Source organism: Lotus japonicus, chromosome 4 (genome assembly GCF_012489685.1).
Source record: "Lotus japonicus ecotype B-129 chromosome 4, LjGifu_v1.2".
Lineage (NCBI taxonomy): Eukaryota > Viridiplantae > Streptophyta > Magnoliopsida > Fabales > Fabaceae > Lotus > Lotus japonicus.
This window is the reverse complement of record NC_080044.1, coordinates 21,716,133-21,741,791: the sequence shown is the minus strand read 5'-3', so window position 1 is coordinate 21,741,791 and position 25,659 is coordinate 21,716,133. Positions and strand designations below refer to the sequence as shown.

Sequence of the window (25,659 nt, the reverse complement as noted above, 5' to 3'; positions counted from 1 at the left end):
ACCTTTAGCACAGAAGCAGTGATTCCGGCCGAAATAGGGGAACCAAGCGCTCGAACGGCTGGGTTCGACCCCGACCAAAACGACCAACTCATAGAGGAGGACCTTGATCTCCTGGCTCAAAGGAGAGCAGTTGCCAACTGCAGAGAGCTGATCGCAAAGAAACATGCGGCTGTTCGCTACAAGAAGAAAGTAGTTCTCCGCTCCTTTGCCTCGGGGGACTTGGTCCTCCGGAACGCCAGCATTGGAGCACGATCAACCGAACGCGGAAAGCTAGCAGCCAACTGGGAAGGCCCTTATAGGGTGACAGAAGCAACCGGCACGGGAGCATACAAGCTGGAAACTCTAGCAGGAAAAGAGATCCCCCGTACCTAGAATGCAACCAATTTGAGAAGATACTACAGCTAAGGCACTACCGACCCGACACCCACTATCTGTCTTTACGTTTTCCTTTAACTTAGTCTTTTTTAATCAAGGGTACACACCCATCTCGTCCAAGTTTGTACACGGCTAGAACCGCGAACTCTAAGCGCAGAAATGAAGTAGTTTTTTTATGTTGAATTTGAATTATTTGAACCGACAAGACACGCGATCGTATTGACAAGCGACTAAGGAATTAAGACCCATAGGGCACCAAGACCCGCCGGGCACGAAGTAATTAAAGACCCTCCGGGCATTAAGACCCATAGGGCACCAAGACCCGCCGGGCACGAAATTATTAAAGACCCTCCAGGCACTGAATAATTAAGGCCCCCCGTTCGGGTAAACCGAGTAAAGAAGTAAGAACGCGACACTAAATTAAAAAACAATAAGTTCTTACAAACACAGGACGAGAAACAAGAACAACAAGTCTTTACAAACACGAAGCGGTAATTGGAAACAACAAGTTTATACAAGCACTAGAAAACGACTAAATAAGTTCAAACTACAATTAAAAGCAGAATCTCAAGGGGCTTGCTCGTCCGGGAAAGTTGGAGTGAACCTCTTCTGATCGTCCAGTGTGCCGATATTTCCCCTAGTACAACCTTCCTATAATGGAGAGGGCCCACGTCCAGCCCCGGATGGACCACCTCAAGCTGGGCCAGAGCATTGTGAAGGAGGCCTTGTGTATCTCCTTAAGATTTGCCCTCATCTTTTTTCTCTCAGCCCCCAGATCGGCAACCTTCTTCTTGAGCTCAGCGTTCTTCGCTTTCAAGTCCTCCATCTCCTTAAGTTCTCCCTCACGAGCAGCCTTCAAGTCTTTCAGCTCCTGCTCAGCTTTCTCGGCCCGGGCACGCAGCCAGTCATTGTCCTTCTCGCTCAACTCCAGCTTTTCCACAAACTGCCTGGCCTTGGCCGTCACATCATGCACTTCCCCTTGTAGTTTCACCTTGGCAGAAGTCAGCTCTTGAACCTCCTTCTTGGAACCGGCCAGCTCCTTCTCCACCTTAGCGGTCTTGCTCTCGGCTTCGCTCGCCCGCTCCTTGGCCTCTTCCACGTCGAGCACCACCCCCTGCTGCACATGACGAATGACAGAGGCAGTCTGAAGCACTGATTTCAGGGCATAGTTCATGAGGTTGAAAGGTTCCTTCTGGCCCAAGAACGACTGGTCTAGCTCGTTGTACACCAACGCGTCAACCTGGTCGTTATGCTCCGGAGTGTCCACTGCCTCACGGCTCCACATAGAAATCAGCCTCGGCGGGGGAACTTGAGCGATTGGAGTCGCCTGTTCGGGGGAACGACCCTCTCCGCCCGATGAGTGACGCCTTTTCTTACCCTGGCGCTCTGAGCGGCCTTCATCCCTCTCGGGGGAACCCTCCTGCTGACGGTTGGGACTCACCCGGCCACCCTGGGGCCCCAACCCCTTGTCAATCGTTTCTTCTTCACCGGCTGGAACACTCTGACCGTCCCCAACGGCATTGGTCCCAGTTACCTGCTGCCCCTGGTCGGCGAGCTCTTCTTCCTCACCACAAGGAACCCCGCTCTCATGTTCCCCCTCGCTGTCGGTCTCATTCTCGTCAACTGGCACCTGTAGGGAAGCGATCAAAGCAGCGTTAAGCTCCAACTTAGCACCTACATCAGAATGACAATAAAAACGGTTAGTCAAGCAAAGATTACGAGAGGGACGCACCTCACCTTGGACATAATAATAATAATAACAATTTACCTCTCGCGCGCAATAGGCACGCGTTCTTCCGAACACTAAAAGTGCAAAGCTCGTAACAACGCAACGACCGAATACAAAACTCTTTGGGTGGATTTCCCCTCACTTCCTTTCGTATGGCGGCCACCAAGAGATTCTTGAACGCCAAGTCTACCTCCGACAAGGCCCCGACCTCAAAACCGAAGGCACTAAGCTTCACGTCATAGTGCTTAGCATTCCAAGTCAGCAGGAACCGGGAACGGCTGGCTCCACTCGGGGCTCTCTCAAACCACCAGTAAGGAGGCTGAGTTGTAGGCGCCACCCGAAAGAATTGGTCTTTGAAATCCCGGGGTCCATCTTTGCCCTAGACAGGACAGCGCAACCGTGCGGCGGCGAAGACCCTCTGAAAGAATCTTCCCCGCCACAAAAGGGGGCCACAAGGGGAGTGGAAACTCCCCCAGGGGCAAGCCACCCGTTTTACTTGAAAAGGAAAAATAAAGAAAAAACTTAAAAGGAAAAGCAAGAGAGACAAGGACTTACGAGGAAAGACTGAAAGAGCTGTCAGACGACCACCGCGTGAAAAGGAGGACCACCGTGAAACGCCGGCAACTGGTAGAAAGGAAGGGGGACAGCTTTCGGGGGATTTAGGGACGCAAAAGTGCAAATGAATCCTCCACCTCCCTCTTTTATAGAAAACTAGGAGGAAGACGTGACGTTTCGTCAACCCTGGTTTTCCTAATCATGACGCTTGGGGAAACCCAGGGGAATCGTCCAATCAGGCCCTGCCACGTTAGAAGGGAGGCAGCGACGGCGAAGCGACGCACGCTTCCAAAAGCACGTGGGAGAGAGGTCACGAAGCGACGCGACTCGCCCGGAAACGACACGTACCCTCTCAAGCGTCAGGTGCATTAAATGCAGTGGACCCCAAAGTCTTACACCGTTCCCTATCCCCACGTCTTTTCAGCTATTCAAATTCAAACCGCGGAACCGTTACCCCCCCGGAGCGACCGGCTCGGTAAGAAACCTGGTCGCCCTAACACCAGACCACCACGGTCGGGATCGCCCCCGGTCGGTAGTGTCTGTAGATACAACCAAGGGAAGGCGGGCGTTGACCACCGGCCACCACATTTAATACCCTCTTCATTTTCCTAGAGAAACTCCTGGGAAAAGACTAATGGGCGTTACCTTCCAGGAACGTTTCGAATATAAATAATAACCACTCCCCCTTCGCATACTCCACACTCCCCTCAAACCAAAATGACCCCCACGGAAGCTTGCCTGAAGGCACTCAGGGCTGAGGCTCTAGACTGCAACCTGTACTACTCTTACCAGACGCAGGCCACCACCTCCGATAGGATCAGATCCCTGGTCAGCAGGCTTCTGGCAGAGAGTCCCCACCCCCAACTGAAGGCGGGACTGCTAACCTTCTTGGAGCTAGCGAAGGAAATGTGGGAGTTACACCGGCGCCGCTTGGAGATTAACATGCTAATTTGGGGACTGGAAGTCTCCGCCGCGGAACGCGAAGGGGAAGAAAAGGGAGCGGCGGACGAAATCAAAGCCGAGCTGGCCCCCCTCCTAGCCGCGAGAAGAAATCTCGACAGAGATCTAGGAACCGCTCACCTCCGCTACAACGCCATGCGAGTAACGCCCCCCTTCTAAGGATACTAAATGTAACGGCCGAACGACCCCCCACACTTAATGAATAAAGGTTTAAACTTTTGATCCTTAAGTTGCTATCCTGGGAACCTCCATAACGCCACGAGCATAGGACAAGTTAGCCCTCACTCCGCTGGAACAGCGGACCAGGGCTAGGGGGCTACTGTTCCGGGAACCCTGGCCAAGGACGGACAGGGCACCCGGGACGGGCCTGGACCCCACAGAACGTCCCTGTCGAGGGACGGTTTAGGGAGCCTGGGAGCACCCTGCTTATGGGCCCTACCACCAAGGGTAAGGACGAAACCCCGGGGCCCACTAAATAGGGGTTGACCTAGGCCAACCACCCTAGGGGGTAGGTTGGCTGGGTCAGATCCGTAGAGGCCCCCAAACCGTTGGATCACTGTTCCTTTGCAGGCACCGCAGGTAATCCAACGGCGGGCTGTGCCCCGCGTACGAGCCATGCATGACGTTGCATGGCTCCAACCCTAATTCTACCTCCCATATATAAAGGGAACACCTCTTCCATTGAAAGGTAACGTATTCTCTCCATACTCACCATTCTCACTACCTCCCTTACTGACTTTAGCATCGGAGTGTCTTGCAGGAGCCCCCTCCCCGGACTTAACCAGCTCAGGAATCCTTCAGCACGTCCAGATCCCCCTTCTCCTACCCCTTGTCAACGGGTAACTTGATCACTCCCTGATCACATACCTAACCACAATGAAAAAATTCATTCATTGCCAACCTACCTATAGACTTCAAGGAAAAGGTAGGCTTTGTATTGCCCGTTCCCAGCGGCTTTCCTTTGGGCTTATATTGTATTTTGGCTTTACAATTGTTTTTTTAGATTGGACTCTCAATATGTTCTTATCATTTCCTTTACTAATGTTGTGCTCAACAATTCTGAACATACTAAGCAATTTAGACAATGCATTCTCAATTTCATTCATGTTATAATTCATGACAAATTTATCCAAAATGGTTGGAGGAGAAGATCAATGGACAACTCTTGACCTAATGGGAATCCAAGTCTCTGTAACTACTCAATTTACCCAATCATCTTAAGTCATGAGCTCCAATAAGACTTCCCTCTATTAGTCTACATTTATAAAAAAATTTGGACACCTCAAACCTGTCATGTCTAACTGCCATTGATAGAGCTTCTTTAAGTGCTCGATCATATTGTGCACTTCCAATTTACATGTTCTTATGTTACATTTAGAGCTTAGAGTTCAAGAAAGCCAACATGAGACAACTAACATCTAGAACATTTTCACGCTTCTCACAAAAGTTATTGTTAACCCTTAAGGCATCCTCAGGTAGGGCTTATCATTTCATGTGTTGAGATTTGAGATAATTGTCTTCTGATTGCGTTGATGTCAACTCGAAAGCAAACATGCATTTGAAGGTGTGAAAAACGACTAGAAGGGGGGTTGAATAGCGTTTTCAATATAAAAACTTTCCCCTTAAAGATTTTAACAAATCTTTCGAGAATAAAGTGCTTAAGATAAGAGATAGAAAGAAGAGAGAAGCACACAAGTATTTTATCCTGGTTCACTTGATAAATCCCTCAAGCTAATCCAGTCCACCCGTTAAGGTGATTTCTTCCTTCTTAGAATGAAGACAATCCACTATTCAAAGTTTGTTACAACTGCACTAGCAACCTGCTCAGTGACTAACAATACAATGAACTAGTAAACACTAAGATTCACTCTCTTAGTCTTCTCAAGGATACTGACCTAACTGGTCCCTTAAGAAATCACCACTAAGATACACAGATCCTAGTCTTCTTAAGGATACTAACCTACCCGGTCCCTTAAGGAAAATCAAACAACTGTTTGAGGTTGGTGTTTACAAAGGTTTGCTTCTGAATAAGCTGAGTGTAAACTAAATAAGAACAGATGAAGAAAGTGGAGGCTTGAAATTTCTTGTATTGCAGCTCTTGGTTTCTCTCTCACGTCTTTCTTCTTTTCTTCAGCCTTAAATAGTCCATGGTGCAAAGGATATTTCTGTTGAGAGAATATGACCGTTGGAGGGCATTTCTGGAACTTCCAGAACCTGCTGTGGCTGAACCTTGGTAGGTAGGCTTGTCATAATAGTACACTGCTCTTGTACTTCTTGATAGTGACATTTGCCTTTAACCATTGACTTCTGATCTGACGACGCTTCAGAGCTTCTGGACCTTCAGAGCCTCTGGTCCTTCAGAGCTTCTGGTCTTCAGATCTTCAGATCTTCAGAACTTCTGATCTTCAGATCTTCTGGTCTTCAGATCTTCTGATCTTCAGAACTTCTGATCTTCAGATCTTCTGATCCTCAGATCTTCTGATCTTCTGATGAATATATCTTCTGGTGTCAGAATCAGAACCTGTTTATCAAAACACTCAAGACAAACGTTAGAGTATCATAATTGTTCATCCACAAATAAATACTTGTTATCATCAAAACATAGAGTTGTACCACATGACCAAATCTTGATCTTACAGCATTAGCAATGTAGTAAACAAAAAATCTCTTTGTTCCTATTTATAAAATACTTTTATGAATTTTTTTTTCCCGAATTATAAGCCATTTTACAATATTAATGAAACATTTAATATTTTTTCATAAATATAATCATATTTAATATGAAAAAGATAATGATATTTTGAAATATTGACCTAAAGAATTTTTTTTAAGAAAATAAAGAAGAGTAGGGTAGTAAAGTTCATTTTTTTTTATAAGCATGTAGTAAAGTTCGTAAATCATTTTATAAATATATTTTTGGTCCTTTGGCCACCAGTCTCCACGGGAAAGGGGTTTTACGTGACTAATCTGGCTTGAGATACGGTAGTGATGTCCACAAATGTTTTATTTTTGATCTCAGAGGGAATAGAACCGGGTTAGAAGTCTAGGCGAAATCCCTTCAGGAAACACACATTCACCCCTTGTGTCACCCATTTTGGTTCATTTTATAAATATATTTCTTTAACTACTCCTCATATTCTAAGAGAATTATAAATAGGAACTAGATGGAAATGGGAAATATCCAATTAATGAAGAAAAAAGAAATGAAGAATGAAACAAGTGTGGTTTTGATTATTACATAAAAAAACATTAGCATCAATAATGCCATGTTGAGCAGCCAGCACACTAGTTGACCAGACAAGAGCACAGCTAGGCCTTTCAGAACCTCAGGAAATCACAATCTGAACCACTTTCCTTCCTCTTTCAAAAGTCAAATCTCTCTGTGTTTGGGTTTTCACTCATTTCATCTTCTTCTTCTTCTTCTTCTTCTTCTTCCTTCCTCTGAGAAACGACGAAGATGGCAGTGATATTGTCGATGCATCGTTTGTGGCTTGTTCTTTGGTGATTCGGTATTACTGTTGATTCGTAAACATGGTTTGGAGAAATGGGTGCGAGGAAGTGGCTCATTCCAAACCCCTGTTTCTCACGATCTACACTGTTGTCATCATTGGCATCGTGGTTTCCTTCTTCTACGTCTTCTCTGCCATATATTCAACCAACACTCCTGCTTCTCAACCTTCTCAATGGCTCTCTTCTTCCATCTCGCTGCGTACACTCTCTTTTGCTATGCACTTGTTGTTGTTATTATAGCTAAATTTTGACATGCCAATTTGAATTTGAGGACTTTGCCATGGTTCTCATTCATAATCTTGTTATAGAAGATTAAGTTTGAAATGCCCTTTTGTTATTATAGCTTAATCTTGTTATTTTGAAATGTTCAAAGATGTTGTTGAGTTCTGGACTATGGAGTATTAGTTAAATCCTTGAACTGTGCTTCTAGTTCTAGGTCTGTTGGTTATCTAGTTCATCTGGTAGTGCTTGCTCAATTCTTGTTAGAAAAGGAAAGTTGGATTTTTTTTTCCTTATAACTATGTTAACTGTCTAATGGTACCTGCTCAAAACAGTTCATATTGCGGGGTTTCTATCTGTATCGGTATAAAAAAAAGAGTATACATGTTACAAAATACAATTAGCTAGGAATATCTGAGTGTCCTGAAATTCGGGCACATGTACACATCCAAAACTGGCTCGGCTACTGTTCTGGCTCATTCATAATCTTGTTATTGTTCATTATTTAGTGTCATGTTCCTTATGTAATGGCATCGGTGTTTTTGTTACAGAGAAGGGTTGGGGTTGTGGGAATGTTCAAAGATGTTGTTGCATTGTTGAGCATTAGTTTAAATCCTTAGTGCTTCTAGGTCTGTTGATTATCTAGTTCTTCTGGTAGAGCTTACTCTGTTTCTCAATACTTGTTAGAAAAGGAAAGTTGGAATTTTTTTTCTTTTACTTGAGATTTGAATTATGTCAACTGTCTAATGGTGTGCCTGTTCTAAACACATAATCTGTACTGGTATAAAAATTTAAAAAGAGTAAAAGTACTGCAAAATTCATCTACGAATATCCGAAGTGTCCATGAAATGCCATATCCATCAATCACTTGTTTTGAAGGATCCATGCTTCCTTGCTTTATATTCTTTAAGCTTTGGCCTTTTTCCATTATGTATGAGATTTTGAACCTTTATTGGACTTGCTTTTCCAGATGAGGATCCTCAGATTACAAATCAAACACTCAACATTTCTCAGTCAGTAACGGTGCCCAATCCTTCTCCAGGTCAGCAAAATGTAGGGGGGCCAAGTCCTATTTGGGATGTTCCACCATCCAATAAACAAATGCCACCCCTGAAGACTTTCCAACTTACCAAGGAACTGGTTCAGCAAAGGGTGAAAGATAACGTTGTAATAGTGACCTTTGGCAACTTTGCATTCATGGATTTTATTCTGAATTGGGTTAAACAATTAACAGATCTGGGAATGTCTAATCTTCTTGTTGGTGAGTGTCATCATTTCAGTATTCTATCTTGTTCTATCACGCATTTTGTGCCGTTGATTGGACTTTGTAAAATGTGTTTGAAATCTACGTTTTAGGAGCAATGGACACCAAATTATTGGAGGCATTGTATTGGAAAGGGGTGCCAGTTTTTGACATGGGTAGCCATATGAGTGCGGTAGATGTTGGCTGGGGGTCTCCAACATTTCATAAAATGGGGAGAGAAAAAGTTATTCTGATAGATTCAATACTTCCTTTTGGATACGAGCTGTTGATGTGTGATACTGACATGGTTTGGTTGAAGGTGATCTTCAATTTTACATATTTCTTTTCTTACATCAATCAGTTCTAATTATAAGGGTGAATCACACGTTTCCTTAGCTCTTGATGAATGTTCTTAAGAAGCAGTCAAATTCTTATTGACCAAGATGTTTTCTTTTTCTCAACCCTGGAAGCAATAAAGCTATCAGATTTTGTTCAGTTTCTAGTCCATCTTGCTGTAACATTTAAATTCACTAATCCTCTCTGGTCTCATATGTCTTTGTCATTTTCCTCTATGTTTTCCTGTGTAACATATGGTTTCTTATTTGTTACATTCATTGTGCACAATCATCACCTGGGATGTCTCCTATCCATCCAATAAGATGACCAATAATATGACCGATAATATGATTATTGTTAGATATTTGTTATTCCTAATACATATGTTCAATCATGTAATTGTAAAACAGAACCCACTTCCATATCTTGCTCGTTATCCAGGAGCAGATATTTTAACTTCAAGTGATCAGGTTATACCAACAGTTGTCGATGATAGTTTGGAAATTTGGCAAGAAGGTAAATATTATACAATGATGAGAACTTAATGTCATTGTTTTTATTGTGCTTATGTTGGTTCTTGTAGCCTATTTATTTTCATTATGGACTATTTGTAAGAATTTTATAGAACTTTTAACCCATCATTTGCAAGTCAAATGACATCTATGGACATGAAAATGATGTTTTTTTTAATGCAAGTCATCTTTTATGTCAATTAATAATTTTGAGGCATTACTTTAGACTGTCTTTTTACCCATCTAGCTTGGCCTTATAGATTTGAATCTGTTAGATATAAAACCAGTGATGTGCTTTTACCTACAAGTATAAGCTTTTGGTGTAATTAGTTCATGACATAATAATAGAGTCTCTATGAATGTTTGGTATAAAATTCAACTCTTAAATGTACGTTAAAATTCAACGTGAATTGTCCACGCATCAAGTCCAAATTGCTCTTGCATTAGGCGTTATGTTCGACATGTAAACATTCATGTGCTTTTACTTAATAATTTACGTTTTTGGGGTTGTTGGTTTTTTTTTATCGAAGCTAGCAAATATATTTTCATCATGCAACCTTTGACAACTTTGCATTTTTTTCCTACTATTGGTCCTTTCTGCACATTAAAGAAAAATTGATCTTACAGAAGTTCATATCCTGTAGCACATTCTTTGGCATAACAAACTCGTGAAAATAAATGGCCCAATCTGAAAGAAGTTTTTCTCTCCCTGGTTATATTGTTTTCAAATCCCAGCAACCAATTCATCATTCTTACTTATTACTTCATCACCTTTCATTTTATTGTGCATATTGTTTAATTTATTCAGGGGTTTCTTCATATTGTATATTAATGGTATTGTCTGTCACCTTGAATAGTTAGTGGTGCCCTCAACATTGGAATTTTCCATTGGAGACCTACAGAGGCTGCAAAAAAGTTGGCAAAGCAATGGAAAGAAATGCTTCTAGCTGATGATAAGATATGGGATCAGAATGGGTTTAATGATATTGTTCACAGACAGTTAGGACCATCTGTTGATGATGACCGTGGACTTGTTTTTGCTTTTGATGGAAATCTGAAGATGGGAATTTTGCCTGCAAGTATCTTCTGTAGTGGACATACATATTTTGTCCAGGTAGGACCTTTACAAATTTGAAATCACTTTTTTTTTGTAATATACATTTGCTTACTTTTCATGTAATTAACTGCCTGGAGGAATCTTGATTGGAAATGATTTTTATACCTGGTTGACGTAAGAATATTTTTATATTATGATTGCAGGCTATGTACCAGCAGCTAAGGTTGGAGCCATATGCAGTGCACACAACATTCCAATATGGAGGTACTGAAGGAAAGCGCCACCGACTACGAGAAGCCATACTCTTCCATGATCCACCAGAATACTATAATCCTCCTGGTAATTAGCTGTTGTTTCTCCCTTAATTTGAATGTGCAGATTATCCACTTAATTTTATTTTTAAGCACACTCATTTCACTGTTAACTTTACTTGTAAGATGTCCACTATATCCACACTGAAGCTAGCATCACACGATGATGCCAAAATCTTTAAGTTACACATCAATATGTCAATGGTTTGGTTACAGTTTTTCTTGTGGTTGATTAGTCAACACTGCTGCATGAAATTACTACAACCTAACTTGTAGATGAACTTTTGCAGGGGGTTTCTTGTCATTTAAGCCATATATTCCAAAAAGCTTGATGTTAAATGGGGAGCATTCAGTTGAATCACATTTTACTCTTGTTAATCACCAAGTATGTACGTGCCGACCTGATCCTGTTCATGTCTGCATTATTAGGAAAATTATGATGTTGCATTTTGTAATATTTGTGGCACATGGGTTTTCTTCAGATTAAACAGATTAGGACAGCACTTGCAATTGCTTCCCTCCTGAACAGAACTCTGGTAAGAACTATATTGCATGTTGAATTGCAGAGTGTGTCGTCATCAATTGCTATACTTGTGTCTGTGTGGTAAATGTCCAGTTTTAATCAAAATTTCTTATGAATATTATTAAGTGATGAAGTGATGGCAGTTATATGAAAGATTGACTGAACTTTTAGTTTATTTTATCTTTGGGTCAATACTACTTAAATATGTTCAAAAGTCTAATAGAATCCTTTATATTAGAATTTAGAAATAGTTAGTCACTCTAATTTTCGGTGCACTTGTGCAATGCCACCACACTGTTTACTTTTTTTTTTGAAATAGACCAATAGAATGTCTATATAAATATTTATTACTATTATTATTATCATTATTTTTTTTATCCACTTACACTCATAGTGACTACTCATAGTGACTCATGTTAAAATTACTTCGCTTAATAACTCTTTATGGAATAAGAATTTGACAAATCGAACCGTTGAATTAAAAGTTCTAGTTGAATCGAACCGTACAAAATTTCATAAAATTTTGAAATTGATTGATACTTTATCATCAGATCTTCAATTTAAGATATGATATACATTTGAAAACATAAGTAAAATTATAAGATCACATACCTGTGAACGCCTAATTTAACTGAAATTTGGCCTACAAGATCAACAGGTTAATAACACATAATTCAATGGTTGGATATGTTAATTCATATTGTATAAAAAGTTATTAATCTGAGTAACTAACCACAATAATTCTTCGAGTCTGTGGATTCCCCGCCTATTATTATTATGATTATAATTATTATTATTTTGAAACATTGACAGAAGTGAATTGGTTGTATGCTTCCATAAATTTATGTAGGGTTACATATTGAAGCCGCATAATCATGTCACGTATAATCATTATTGTCATAAGCACGGCTTTTTACTTAATTTTCCTACTTAACCAATGGAATCCTGAAATAAGTTTTATTTGTCATTATTTTTTTGGATTCAGATACATTATCAATTCAACTGATGTTCATAAATCTTCTACCATTTGTGATACACTGATCTTTGAATTCGTTGGTATTAGGGTTCTAAAACATGATTGTTTTACTGCATAATCTTTAGCTACAGTTTAGTTCAAGATCCACATTCTTTTTTCATCATAATCAGTAAATATTTATTATGAACTATATAGTAGTCATCAATTCTGCTTTAATAACTGGGATTTATTTTTCACTTTTCAGTTTTAGTTGAAATGTTTTTGCTGACACAGTTTCAATTAAAAATTACACCCCGGGCAAGTGATTTGGCTAGTGTGGTAGTGCTTAGTTATTGAATTTGATTCTTTTTGTAAGGTATTTTAACTTTCAAAATTCGATAAATTTATTTTTGGCCTTTATTTTTCCCTTAAAGTGGTTCTTTGTGTGTTTAGGTCATGCCTCCACTATGGTGCAGAATTGACCGGCTGTGGTACGGCCATCCTGGTATTTTGGAAGGGTCTATGACTAGACAACCTTTTCTCTGTCCTTTGGACCATGTATTTGAGGTATTTACTGTTTTAGTTGTTTTTTTACTGATTATTCATCATTTAGATTACCTGGAAGATTCAATATTTGTCTAGATACTTTGACGTCCAAATACTAAATACACAGCATAAGTTTCGAGCGCCAGTTTTATGCATCTCATTCACATAACGTCATAAACCAAACTAGAAAGGTCAATGGAAGGTGATGGTGCTTGCTCCAGCTGTATTCACTGTATACTTTAGCAATATGTTTCTTAATAATTGAGGCCTCCAACCATGGGGGATGGGGACAATTGGTCCTGTCATGAATCAACTATCCCAAAGGCTTAAGCTGTTGGGTGATGATACATAAATGGTTATATATTATACTTCTAACATGCCCCTCACGCAAGAGCCTATTGGGCTTGAAGCGTGGGCACACCTAGCATGTGCTGAAATTCAACATTTTTTATTAGAATAATTGGGGCTACAACTAGATCACTTGGTCTGATATCAAGTCAAGAACCAACTATCCCAAAAGCTTAAGCCGTTGGATGAAGACTCTTAATGTTCTAAAGCGTGAGTGTAAGTCTCTTAATGTTCTAAAGTACTCCTGTACTCCTCAAGACACACAAGTAACTTTTGCGAAGAATGGTTATACACTTTAATTATATTGTATCAGTTCATTGTGATATGGTAATAATTGTCCGTGTCTGCTGTGTGATGTTGAGTAAAAGTATAAAACTAGATAATGCTGAAGTTTATCCATGAGTTTTCATTTGAACTATATATCTCATCTTACCACTAGATAATGCTGTTACTTCAACAGTGTACTTTAAGTTAAGGTAATGCTGAGTTTTTCTCAAAACACTTCAATGCAGGTGAATGTCATGTTGAAAAAACTCCCAGAAGAAGATTTTGGCCCTGAAATAGATATTAGAGAGTACTCAATACTTGATAATCCCTCTGTGCCGTCAGAGGTGAATAAATGTCAATTATATCCAATTTTAAATCATGATTCTCATTTCTTGGTTTTTTTACTTTGTCTATAAATGTCTTATTTCTTGAGTTCAGGTGAAAAAGTCATGGCTTAATGTTCAGCTCTGCAAAGAAGGAACTCAAGATTGTGATGCATCAAATGATACAACTTTGGGGGGATTACTTAAATTTCCAAAGCATAGCAATGAAGAAACGGTATTTGATAAAAAAAATTCAAGCTTATATCTGTCTCTTCTTTTATTGTGAATTCAAGCTTTTATATATGTGCAGCATGTTTAATGCTTATTTCTGTTCACAGTTTCCTAAATTAACCCTATAAACTGCATCGGATAATCTGTTGATATCCCACAACCTTCTTGATCTCAGGTCTCAAACCATTCACAAACTTGTTACACTTAGATCTCTCAGCTTCGGCAGTATTGTAGTGGGGACAAAACTTAATCAATTCCACAAACTTTGTAGCATACTCCGCCACGGTTCCATTACCCTGCTTCAGTTCAAGAAACTCAATTTCCTTCTTTCCACACACATCTTCTGGATAGTACTTCTCCAGAAATGCACCCTTGAAAAGATCCCAAGTAATCTCCATCCCATCACCTTCAAACCTCTGAACAGTGTTGTCCCACCAATCTTCAGCTTCTTTCTCAAGCATATGGGTGCCAAACTGCACCTTCTGCGCGTCAGTACAATTCATGACTCGAAAGATCTTCTCAATTGCTTTCAGCCATGCCTGTGCTTTGTCAGGGTCGTATGCTCCTTCAAAGGTTGGCGGATTGTTCCTCTGAAACTTTCCCAAAGCACAAAATTCATCCTGATTATGGTTCCCAAGGTTCGCTTGCTGACCTTGCCCAATGGCGCTAGCCATCATTGCCAATGCCTCAGCGATAGCTTCATCATTCCTTCCGGCAACCATTTTCCTGAATCTCCAAACAACCAACAACTCTTATCAAACAACAGCTCGATAATGCTACTTACACATATCGAGTATCAGTAAGTATTAGAATATATATTATACTAAAAACTTGGTCACTGACCAACCATTGCTCTGATACCACTTATGTAACACCCCAATTCTAAACGGCATATGTATTGCAAATATCAGAGTGATAAAAATTTTAACACTCATGAGGCATTACATAATCACATAAAACATTAACATAATGCTCTTGTAACAGATACATAGCACATAAACTTTGAGATGAACTCATAAATAAACTTAAATGCTCTTGTGACAGTTAATTAGTCTTTGAACTAGTTCACTTTGACAAATAGTTATGCAGCGAATCCAATGTCTTTAAAACTTAAAGAAAACATAGTATCTTGCCCACAACTTAAAACAGAAACAACTTCTCAAATAACAACTTAATTCAAATTATAACAGAAGGAAAACAAGCGTCCATTTCCCCCCCGAGTGCTACGTATCAGAGCAAAGACTCCAACTCGAAATAAAGGCTATAGACTACTCCTCCTGATTACCTTTGGATTGAGTGCAGCTCCCCGTTCCCGATCGAATTCTCCGAAGCCGATCCCCTCTCCCTCTCTTCCTGCTATTTCACGCACAGCCTTCTTCTTCTTTTTTTCTCCTTCTTTCACGCGTCCTCTTCTTTCTTATTTTTTTTTCTTTAGCTGCTTCCCCATCCTTATTAAACCATCTAAACCTAATTCCTCAAGGGCTAAACTAAAAATCCTAAAATCTCTCCTAGTCCTTGTCTCTATTTTTAATCCTAACTTTCACCCCTAGCTCTCTTCCATTTCATAAAACACACCCAGCATCACAAAAAAAATATTTTATTTCATTAAAGTATTATTATATCACCTATTAAACCACCATACAATAGAATCTTAATTAAATTAAAATACCAACATTATTTTAATTAAAAACGGGGTGTTACACAAGGCCTTATAAACCCCACATTAGAATCCCATACTTCCATTGTGGGACTCAAGTCCCATACCTTGCAATGGGGTCCTAACCAGGGTTGTTAATGGCGGATAGCGTAGTGTAGCGGCAAGCCCAAAAAACGCTATTTCGAGCGCTATTGCGGCGCTATAGCGGAAAATAGCGCAAATAGCGGTGAATAGTGGAGTAGCGGTGAACCCCCAGGCCGCTACGCTATAGGCTATTGCGCCGCTATAGCGCGCTATTAACAAGCCTGGTCCTAACACTCAACTACACAACATAATGTATCATATATAATAGGTACAATAAATACTTATTGTCATGGTTTTCCTATTTACAATGATTACGTTACCTAATTATATTTGATGCAAGATATCCTACCTATTTACAATATCTAACACTCCTCATCAAGCAGAATCATATATGTCATATGCACCAAGCTTGTTAGAAATGTAATTAACTTGAGAACCTCTCATAGAATAGTAAAAACATCAGCCATCTGATCATTTGGATTGATGAATCTAGTGCGAATATCTTTAGATAAAATCTTCTCTCTAATAAAATGGTTATAGTTCTCAATTTGCTTGGTCCTCTCATGTAAACATTGAATTTGAGGCAATGTGTAAGGCTCCATGATTGTCACAAATAAGTGTCATCTATGAAACATCCCCAAATCACTAGTCTTGAAGCAACTGTTTGAGCCAATTCAGCTTCTTCACTTGATCTTGCCACTACACTTTATTTCGTACTCTTCCAGGAGATTAAGTTATCACCAAGGAAACACAATACCCAAAGGTGGATTTCCTATCAGAGGGAGAACCTGCCCAATCTGCATTTGAGTATCCTACAACTCGTGTGTGGCCCTTATCTTCTAATAATAAACCTTTTCCTGGAGTTTCTTTAGTATAGTTTAGTATGTGAATCACAACATAATGCCTTTCACAAGAAGAGTTGATGAATTGACTTACCGCACTAATAGAAAATGAAATATATGGGTGGGTGACCGTAAGGTACTAGTCTCCTATATTCAACAGGCTTGAAATGTGTTGATTTAATATGGTTGTTTATACATGTATTTGCAGTTCATGAAAGTATTCTCATCATTCAAGGATGTAAAAGTCATTAAGTTCTCTTCAGTGCTAGATGCTTTCACAGGTTTCGCTGACAAGGCAAGGCCATTTTGCTTTCTCCATTCGAAGTTTTACTTTTCGAAATTCGTATCAAATATACAAAGCAATTAATGTTCATTATCATGTGTTGATGCCTTGCAATTTTTATTTTTATCTTTTCTAAAGGAAAGGGAAGAGAGATTCAGAAATCGTGTTAAGCGGTATGTGGGCATATGGTGCTGTGTGCCAGATCAAGATCCTGGCCACATTTATTATGATATGTACTGGGATGAGAAACCTGGATGGAAAGCAATTCCGCCTCAATCTCCCGAGGAAGATCGTCCACCTTGGTGAGATCAAGCTCAGGTTTTTGTTTAAACACTAATAGCATGTTTGGATAAGCTTCTCTTTCCTCATAAATCAATTTTGAAAATCCAGAACCTATTTACAAAAACTTCTTCCCAAATTAATTATGGCTTTAGAATATTTCCAAACATGCACTAAGATGGATAGGGGAATAAGAGAGAAACCCAAAGGTGGATGAGTTTCCAACTCATTGTCAAGACCAAGATTGTATACTCACAGAAATGAAGAATCTGTATCCATATTGAGGATGTAAGATATTTATAGAGATGAGACAATTGATTATTGTGAAGCAATTAAGAAAAAAATTGTGTATTTTTTGTCCACTTTGTATTTGAAGTTACCAATATTGCAAACTAGAGAAATGAAAGTCCACAATTTCTTAGAGGAGGGGGCACTTTTTGGTCTTTTTGATATTTTAGTTGATTTTGGATCGCCTGAAATAACAATACTAGAAACATTCAATTGTATCACTCTTCCATAGTGATGTTTGCTATTCTAATATGGTTCAAGTTATCTAATTGGCTGCTGGAAATATAGCCTATGAAGCAGTTAGTACTTTTTTTCTTATCACCAGTTATTTATATTTTATTATTAATTTGTACTCTTCTAGTCAAGTTGTCATTAACTTCTTATTAAAGAAAACAGAGCAGAATATTTGAATCCACTATTGTCCGGGATTCAAGTTAACATTTAGCTACTACATATTTTTAAGATTCAAATACATTGACAAAGATATCTGTTATTCAATTACTTTCATTGATCAGTATGTCGATTTAGTTTTATTTGTTTGATTGTAGTGAACTCAATAAGCAACAAAGAAAGAGAAATGATTCATTTGAATAGTGGAAAGAAAGCTGTACTTAAAAGAGTTGTCGTCAGATTTGAGTTAACACTAGATTATTCAATAAGCTCTTACTACTTGATTATTGCATAGATTTGATATTGTGAGCTTTTTAATTTCAAAATTATTTAAACAATATTATTAAATTATTTTTCATTCTTTTTGAAACATCCATCACTAGTATCTGGGTAAGCAAAACATACAATAAATCTTTACTGACTGTGGTTAAAAGGATGGACATGGATAGATAGTTTGTTTTAATAGAAGGGGAGGGAAAATAAAAATAAATTACCAATATACCTAAACTAGAAAATATTTTTAAACTCTCAGTTATACATGATGTAGATCCATGCCTACTCCATGAATCTAGAGCTCTTCTACTTGGATCTAGCTTGCTTGATGAAGAGACCAAAAAGATGAAGAAACTTCAAGCATGGAAGGGAAAGGAATGGAGGATTATGTGCCACTTTCTTCTTGAGATTGAAGGAGAAGCATGGCGAGAAAAATCCACAAGTGAAGTGTTCACTTGATAATTTCCTAAGAGGTTCATAGAGAAAAATGAGGTAGGGAGAAAACTAAGCTCTCAAAAGATTTAATCTCATCAAAGGATCAAACGTTTAGTAAAACTTAAAGACATGACTCCATATATAGTGAGGACCCTCATATGGGGCGCCGAAGTGAAGATGGGCCAAGCCCAACTTGGTCCAAACCCTCTAAGTCTGTTATAACTCATTAATGGACCATTATACAAGTCCAAACCCCATTGGGCCGGAATACATGCCCTAAGTTCAATCTTAACTCTATGCAGGCCCAATATAAAAGTTCAATTACAAACAAAAAGACCCAACAAGTTAAATCCTACATGAGCCTAAATAAAGTAATACAAAAAAATCAGGAAAGTACAATATTAGCAATACAAGCTAAATTTCAAGTCAAGTATCTAACGATGATTCCAACAAGCTCTTAGTGAAAGACTTCATCCTGGGTCCTCCCTCTATATGCAAGCATGTATCATTCACAAACAACAACTAAATTAGTCTAGATATAGCTTGAAATTCAAATCTCATGAACATGAAAAATTGGCACCAAGATTAGAAAGACATGTATTCAATTTTTTAAGCCTTAAATACTCTTTTAGTCCTTTAAATTGTAAAGGGAATCAAACTTGACCCCTGTAAAATTTTCACATCAAATTGAGTCCCTAAATTTGTTTTTTTAATCTAATTAAGTCATTTCGCTCAATTTTGACCGGTCAACGGTCCAATGGCAATCCTAGTCAGCTGATGATGACTACGTAGACATTTTCACATCAATTTTAGTCCCTCGAAAAATATTTTAATTAATTTTAGTCCCTGTTTTTTCACATTCATCTTCTTCCTCTTCCACCTTCTTCCCCTTCCATCATAACTCGAATCCTTAAACCCAGAAATTCAAAACCCTAAAAAAACGGTATGTTCATCATATTCACCTTATTCTTCCAAAACCTAGAAAATCAGAGGCAACAAAAAAATATTTTTCAAGGTGGAAGAACAGGGACCAAAATTGATTATAATATTTTTAAGGGACTAAAATTGATGTCCACGTGGTCATCCTCAGCTGATTAGGCTTGCCACTAGACCGTTGACCGGTCAAAATTGAGTAAAATGACTTAATTTGATTAAAAAAATATTCTAGGGATCCAATTTGATGCGAAATTTTTTTAGGGACTCAATTTGATTCCCTTTACAATTTTAAGGACCAAAAGGTTATTTAAGCCATTTTTTAATCAATTAAACTTATATCTAACCATTTTTGACCGATTAAAATGCCTACAGATGAAGGATATAGGGCTGGAATGAGTAGATCATGAAGAATTCAACATAGAATGCATCAAAAATTGATTCTAGAAACTAAGAACAACTAGCTCCAAAAGTATAAGTTTAGACAGCAACGAATTCCAGCACTTTTTATAGATTTTGAGACATTTTCCCCGATTAAATTTTAGTATAATATAAGATCTATGAGGTTCTAGAATATATCGGCTACAAAGAAGCAAGAATTGAGCAAAAAAAATGAAGTGCACGTAGAGTGTTACTTAGGAGCATGAAGCTCTCAACCACGTCTAGACCACGGCCAAAGGAGGATGAACACACCTCAAATCTTCACTCCATAAGCAAGGATGAGGCTCAATGATAGAACATGGTTTAGATCCATGTGATCCAACTCCATGAATCTAGCTTTTCTACTTAGATCTAGCTTGCTTGATGAAGAAGACACCGAAAGGAATAAGAATCTAAAAAAATGGAAGAGGAAGAGAGGATGTTATGCACGACATACTGCATGAGGATGAAGAATGATATACATGGTGAGGGAAAACCACAAGTGAAGTATTTACTTGATAATTTTCTAAAGGGTTGCTACATAGATACTAGGTAGAGAGAAAACTATGCTCTAAAATGATATGCATCTCATAAAATGATCAAAGTTCCAACAAAATACAAAGTGAGGACTTCTTATCTAGTGAGAAGCCGCATATGGGGTGACCAAGTCCAACTTGGTCAAAGCCCTCTAAGTATGCTATAACTTCTAATGGACTACTATACAAGTACAAACCCTAGTGAGCCGAAATACATGTTAAGTCCAATCCTAACGTTATGTAGGCCCAATATAAAAGCCCAATTACAAATAACAAGGCTCAACCAACTAAATCCTACAAAAAGGGAGGAAGAAAAAAATGCCCACAAATGGCAAATGAAGAACCATGTAGCCACCATCTTCTTCTTAAAAGGCCCCTAAAATCACTCCACACCTTGGCATATTGAGAATCAACTTCTTCTCTATTCTCATCCTTTTCTTCATTGGATTCCCTTTGTCCTTAATCCAGTGATTCCAATACATAAGAGAAAAACCATAAACCTCTCCTCCTTCAACTAAAAAAAACCATAACCATACATCTCCATCTTCACTTATTCCCTTCCTCTAACACCCAACCGAGACTTGTCCTCTTTCTTGTAACACCATCCCGTAGCATGTATAAAAGAAGAGAAACAAAACAAATATCTTGGTCAACACCTGGCATCGTAGCAGCAAGAGATGAGAAAAATAATAACAAAATGAAGTTTTTATGTATCCAACGCATTTCATTCCAACATATTTGTTTCATTCAAGGAAAAATCATGTGCCCTCACACCACCATTGTTGTGGAGGAGAAGTCGAAGGTGCCAGAATCTTATGGAGGGAGTGGTTGTCGTTGTTGCAGAGACAGAGGGAGCAGTGACTTCAACCTATCCTGGAGTTGAAAAGTAGCGGTATTGGCTTCCAAGCAGAAGGATCTCAAAGGAAAGCGTTTTCTTTGACTCTATGTGATGCACATTTGGAAGAAGACGCATAGTACATTTCTTACAATTCTTGGACTACGATTAGACCCATCTTGTTTACGTTGTTGTTATTCTTGAGTGGAGAAGGAGGTGGTGGGAGGTGAGTGGGAAGGGTGGGGAAAGAGATGGGTGGGGGATTAAATCTTAACAATTCAACCTTTTAACAGAAGAATGGTTTTGGTTAGAGATGGTTGGGGAGGAGGGAGAGGAAGGTGGGGGAACAAGGAGGAGCAAGGTGGGGGAAGTGGGTGGGAATGATGGGAGAGCAGGGTAGGAGAGGTGGTGGGAAGGGTGAGGAGAGAGTGAAATGTACATAATGACTAAATTGAAAGGTGAAAGATTGGATGAAAGTGATAAATTGTCACATGGGATGCTATGCGACTTGTTCAAATGTTACTTAACATGTCATATTAGCAATTTTGTTAACATTCATTAACATTTCGGGAGTTGGGAACTAGCGTGATTAACATTTTGCACTTTTAAGAATTTATGAAGCCATCTCCTTTTTCTAAGGATCAACTCATGAGTGCCCTTAACTTTCAGGGGCTTTTTTTTTTTTGCCTATTTACTAATCAACTATTATCTAACAGATTTAACCATTTACCAATTTGAATTCTTAGAAGTTAATGACTTGATGACCTAGGCCTCCGTTTGTTTGTTTTTTCTCATTTATTTTAAGTTTTAAGATGTTTGTTTAGGCTTTAAAAAAATCCATTATTTCAAAATTAGGAATTTAGGAAGTCATTTCTTTCTTCGAGTGTACCACCTGTTCTGGTCGGCTCTTAAGTTATAAGATCTTATAGCGTCGCAGTTAACCCACAATGATTTGCTCTTAAGCAGACACCACAAGGGCGATTTGCATGACCAGATTCAGGAACATACCACTCCGATCCAATTGGAAAAGTGTCTGAGCAGCCTTACAAAAGACCGATGTGAAATACTTAAAGCACAATGACATTAAGGCAACCATAGCCCGAAAGCTCCACTTAACGATTTCTGTTACACTTGCAGAGACATTGAACACAAATAACGACCTTATAAATACATGTTCTATCGTTCATTTACATAACATGTTATTCATTCGTAGGAATAACAATTTTTCTAAGACTCATGGATTCTCTCATTGCCCATACACTGACTTGAGCGCCAGAGTCTCTTTTGCAGGTACTCTTCGACATTAAAGATAAGCACCGCCATTCTCAGGCGAATCACAGTTAAGCAGTGCCGCAAAGTCCAAGGAAAACGATAGTCCTTATTCTTGGAAGAACACCGGCTATTTACTCACCAACTATTATCTTACATATATAATCATTTACCGGTTTAAATGCTTAAACAAACAGACTCTTAGAGCATCTCCAATGCTAGTTCTTATTTATTAGTTTTTAGCATTATTTATGTGGGCCCGTATTGCCACATGTGTTTAAGCAACTCTCAAGCAATTTTGCTTCAACCATGAGTTCTTAGTTCTTAGTTTTTACCACTATTCATTTGGTCCCACCAACCACATTATTTACACTTTTTATTTTCATAAAGTAATAAAACAAAACTCATAAAGTAATAAAGTAATTTGGATGAGAGAAATAATTAATATTTTAAGCTAAGAACTCAAAAAACAAAACTCCTTATATAAGACCTGAGTTCTTATTTTTAAGAACTAAGGAGTCCATGTCAGCACCTCCAATGGTAAAGTTCTTAGTTCTTAACTCAAAAATAAGAACTAAGAACCTTGCATTGAAGATGCTCTTAGAAAGAGTCCCTCATTATTTTATTTGTTAGGTTACAAAGTTAGGTTACAAAGGTATCCGCACAGCCAAGCCAGCTACCATGATATAAATTATACAGATAATCAAACGAAGAACTACTCTCACCTTTAATATATACTTTCACTTAATATAGTTATATATTAAAAGGGACTATAAATTCATGGTTAACTGTATGTGGTCAATCGAGATCGACAATTTGTTCAATGTATGTCCTTGACAATACTTGTGCACGACATAATATGGTTTTCATTTTTCAATTGTCAACTTGAAAACAATATGCTTATCAACTGATGCTTCAAATTAAGAAAAATATAAAAAATTAACTGAGGTCAAATGCACATACTATTATTTATAGTTCAAACCAGACTAATGTATTTTGGTTCTCAGCAATATAACTACAGACTTGCTCAATCTAAACTGAATCGTTTATCTTTGTCAATGCCAAAAAGGTATCAAATCAAGCATAAGTTAAGAAAACAAATACAGGGGCCAAGTATGATGGACTGACTTCATACAAAGTATGGTTTATTTATAAAGTAATAAGCACAAAGCAGCTGCATTTAAAATAGTCATAGCAGCATATATTCCTCACTTCCACTTCTTGAACCCACCATGCTTTCCAAACTTTCCATGCTTATGCTTGCCAAACTTTCCATGCTTTCCATGCTTGAACTTCCCATGCTGCTTAAATTTTCCATGCCCCATGTGACCACCCTGTGCATAGCCACCATGTGCATAACCCCCATGGGCGCCATGAGCGGCATGAGCGCCATGAGCGCCATAAGCAGCAGCTGCAGCAGCAGCACCCCCAGCAAGCATTGCACCCATGCCGCCATGTCCTTGATGCCCACCTGGTGATAACAGCAAATAACTTAGTAGCTTCAAAGGAACACATCATAGAAAAGCAGAGAAAAATTTCAACCAGCAAACATTTCAATTAAGGATCAACTAAGGGGGGAAGAAACCAATACAACAAGCACAAGTCTCAAAATACAGTATGAACAGCCAAATCAATGTAAGGAAGTGCTCAGAATATTAAAAACAGGGCAAAAATGTCGCTAGAAGACACGAATGTAATTACCACCATCAAAGCCAATCAGTCTCACCTCATGAAATGGGATTGGCATTTTAGGAAAACAATCAGCACACCAGTATTCTGATATGTGACTTGCAATATACATAGTATATAAGATTTGCAGACACCTAAACACTACAAACACCTCACATACACCAAAATTTTCTCTCTATCTCTATCTTCTTATCATATCACATCATATATCACATTCATCATTTATATCTTTTCTCACTCCTGGTGTCTATACTCATGATGTATCTACCCAACATTTTCCTAGTATATATGGTGGATTATGTAGTTTTAAAAGAAACCACTTTTTCATCAAAGTTAATTAGCACTTCTAACTTCTAAGTAGGCAGCTTCACAAATTTTACAACTAGGATGGAATTCAGAATTCAAACATCAGCTTAAGGGACAGACCTGGGGTAAAATAGGCTGGTCTCCCCATAGAAAATATTTCCATTGATAGAACAGTATTCTAATGTTGTTTTAACCCCCCACAAATTTTCACCCTTTTCATTTTTTTTACAATCAGTGACTTCAATGTGACAACGGAAAAAGTACTATCAGACAAGTGATTGGCATAATCAATGACTATAATGTGATAATGGAAGAACAATTCAAAAGAAATACTCCACCATTAGCAAGGTGATTCTCATAATCAGTGACTTAAAACATTGAATGAAAATATACCATGACCATGTGCACCAGATGGACCAGGATAACCAGCTGGGGGATACCCTTGTTGTGGGGGATACCCAGCTGGGGGATACCCTTGTTGTGGGGGGTACCCTTGTTGTGGGGGATACCCTTGCTGAGGAGGATACCCATGCTGGGGAGGGTATGCCCCAGGTGGGTACCCATGACCACCATGTGCAGCATTAGCTACCCCATGAGCAAGGCTTGAAAAAACTCCTTTGTCAGATTCATCATGCTTGTCCTTACCACCTCCCATCTTTCAAAACCAGAAACCTGATCAATAATGATTCACAATTAGGAATTGTTTAAACAGAAAAGAAACACAAAATAGGAAATCCCTAATCCAATTCAATTTGACCCACAGGCCATTCAGTGATAAAGTTGCAAACTATGCTAAATTCATGTCAATGATGATGAAATTAATGGTGCATGAAAGAAGAAAACTACAGTTAAAATTCAGTGTTCAATAGTGAATTGAAGGATCGATCAGAAAAACGCTAATCATGTCCAAATTCAGAAATCCATTCAAATCAAATGAATTATATGAAATAAAGAACAAATTGATGAAGAAGAAAGGGGACTAACCGAATTGAATTTGCAGAATGAGATGAAGAAATTGAGAAATCGCTGAGAAAATTGAGAATGATGAAGAGAGAATGAGGGATCTACTAAATAGCTTTGTGTTTTTGTGTCGATGATAATGACTCGGCGCGTATATGAGAATCGAAGCAACGCGTTAAG

General features: G+C 38.8%; 2 protein-coding genes across 3 annotated transcripts; one reads left to right on the top strand and one right to left on the bottom strand.

The window, feature by feature from the left end:
• Positions 1-6,893: 6,893 nt before the first annotated feature.
• LOC130710323 (arabinosyltransferase XEG113-like) lies at positions 6,894-17,702 on the top strand. 2 transcript variants are annotated; one of them, XM_057559545.1, is made up of 13 exons: positions 6,894-7,323; positions 8,319-8,609; positions 8,705-8,910; positions 9,338-9,443; positions 10,297-10,553; positions 10,700-10,835; positions 11,098-11,192; positions 11,290-11,343; positions 12,739-12,852; positions 13,692-13,790; positions 13,885-14,004; positions 16,792-16,878; positions 17,005-17,702. In XM_057559545.1, the coding sequence occupies exons 1-13, from the start codon at positions 7,164-7,166 to the stop codon at positions 17,170-17,172; spliced, it is 1,893 nt and encodes a 630-aa protein (XP_057415528.1). In that variant the 5' UTR covers positions 6,894-7,163; the 3' UTR covers positions 17,173-17,702. The 2 variants fall into 2 exon arrangements, with proteins under 2 accessions (XP_057415528.1, XP_057415527.1); XM_057559544.1 differs by having other exon boundaries at positions 6,895-7,328.
• A 5,766-nt stretch (positions 17,703-23,468) lies between these two features.
• Positions 23,469-25,659, bottom strand: LOC130711413 (glycine-rich protein A3-like). The gene is made up of 3 exons (XM_057561011.1): positions 25,504-25,659; positions 24,913-25,191; positions 23,469-23,995 (listed from the first exon to the last, which is right to left on the bottom strand). Exons 2-3 carry the CDS (start codon positions 25,172-25,174, stop codon positions 23,733-23,735), a joined length of 525 nt encoding a protein of 174 aa, XP_057416994.1. The 5' UTR covers positions 25,175-25,191; positions 25,504-25,659; the 3' UTR covers positions 23,469-23,732.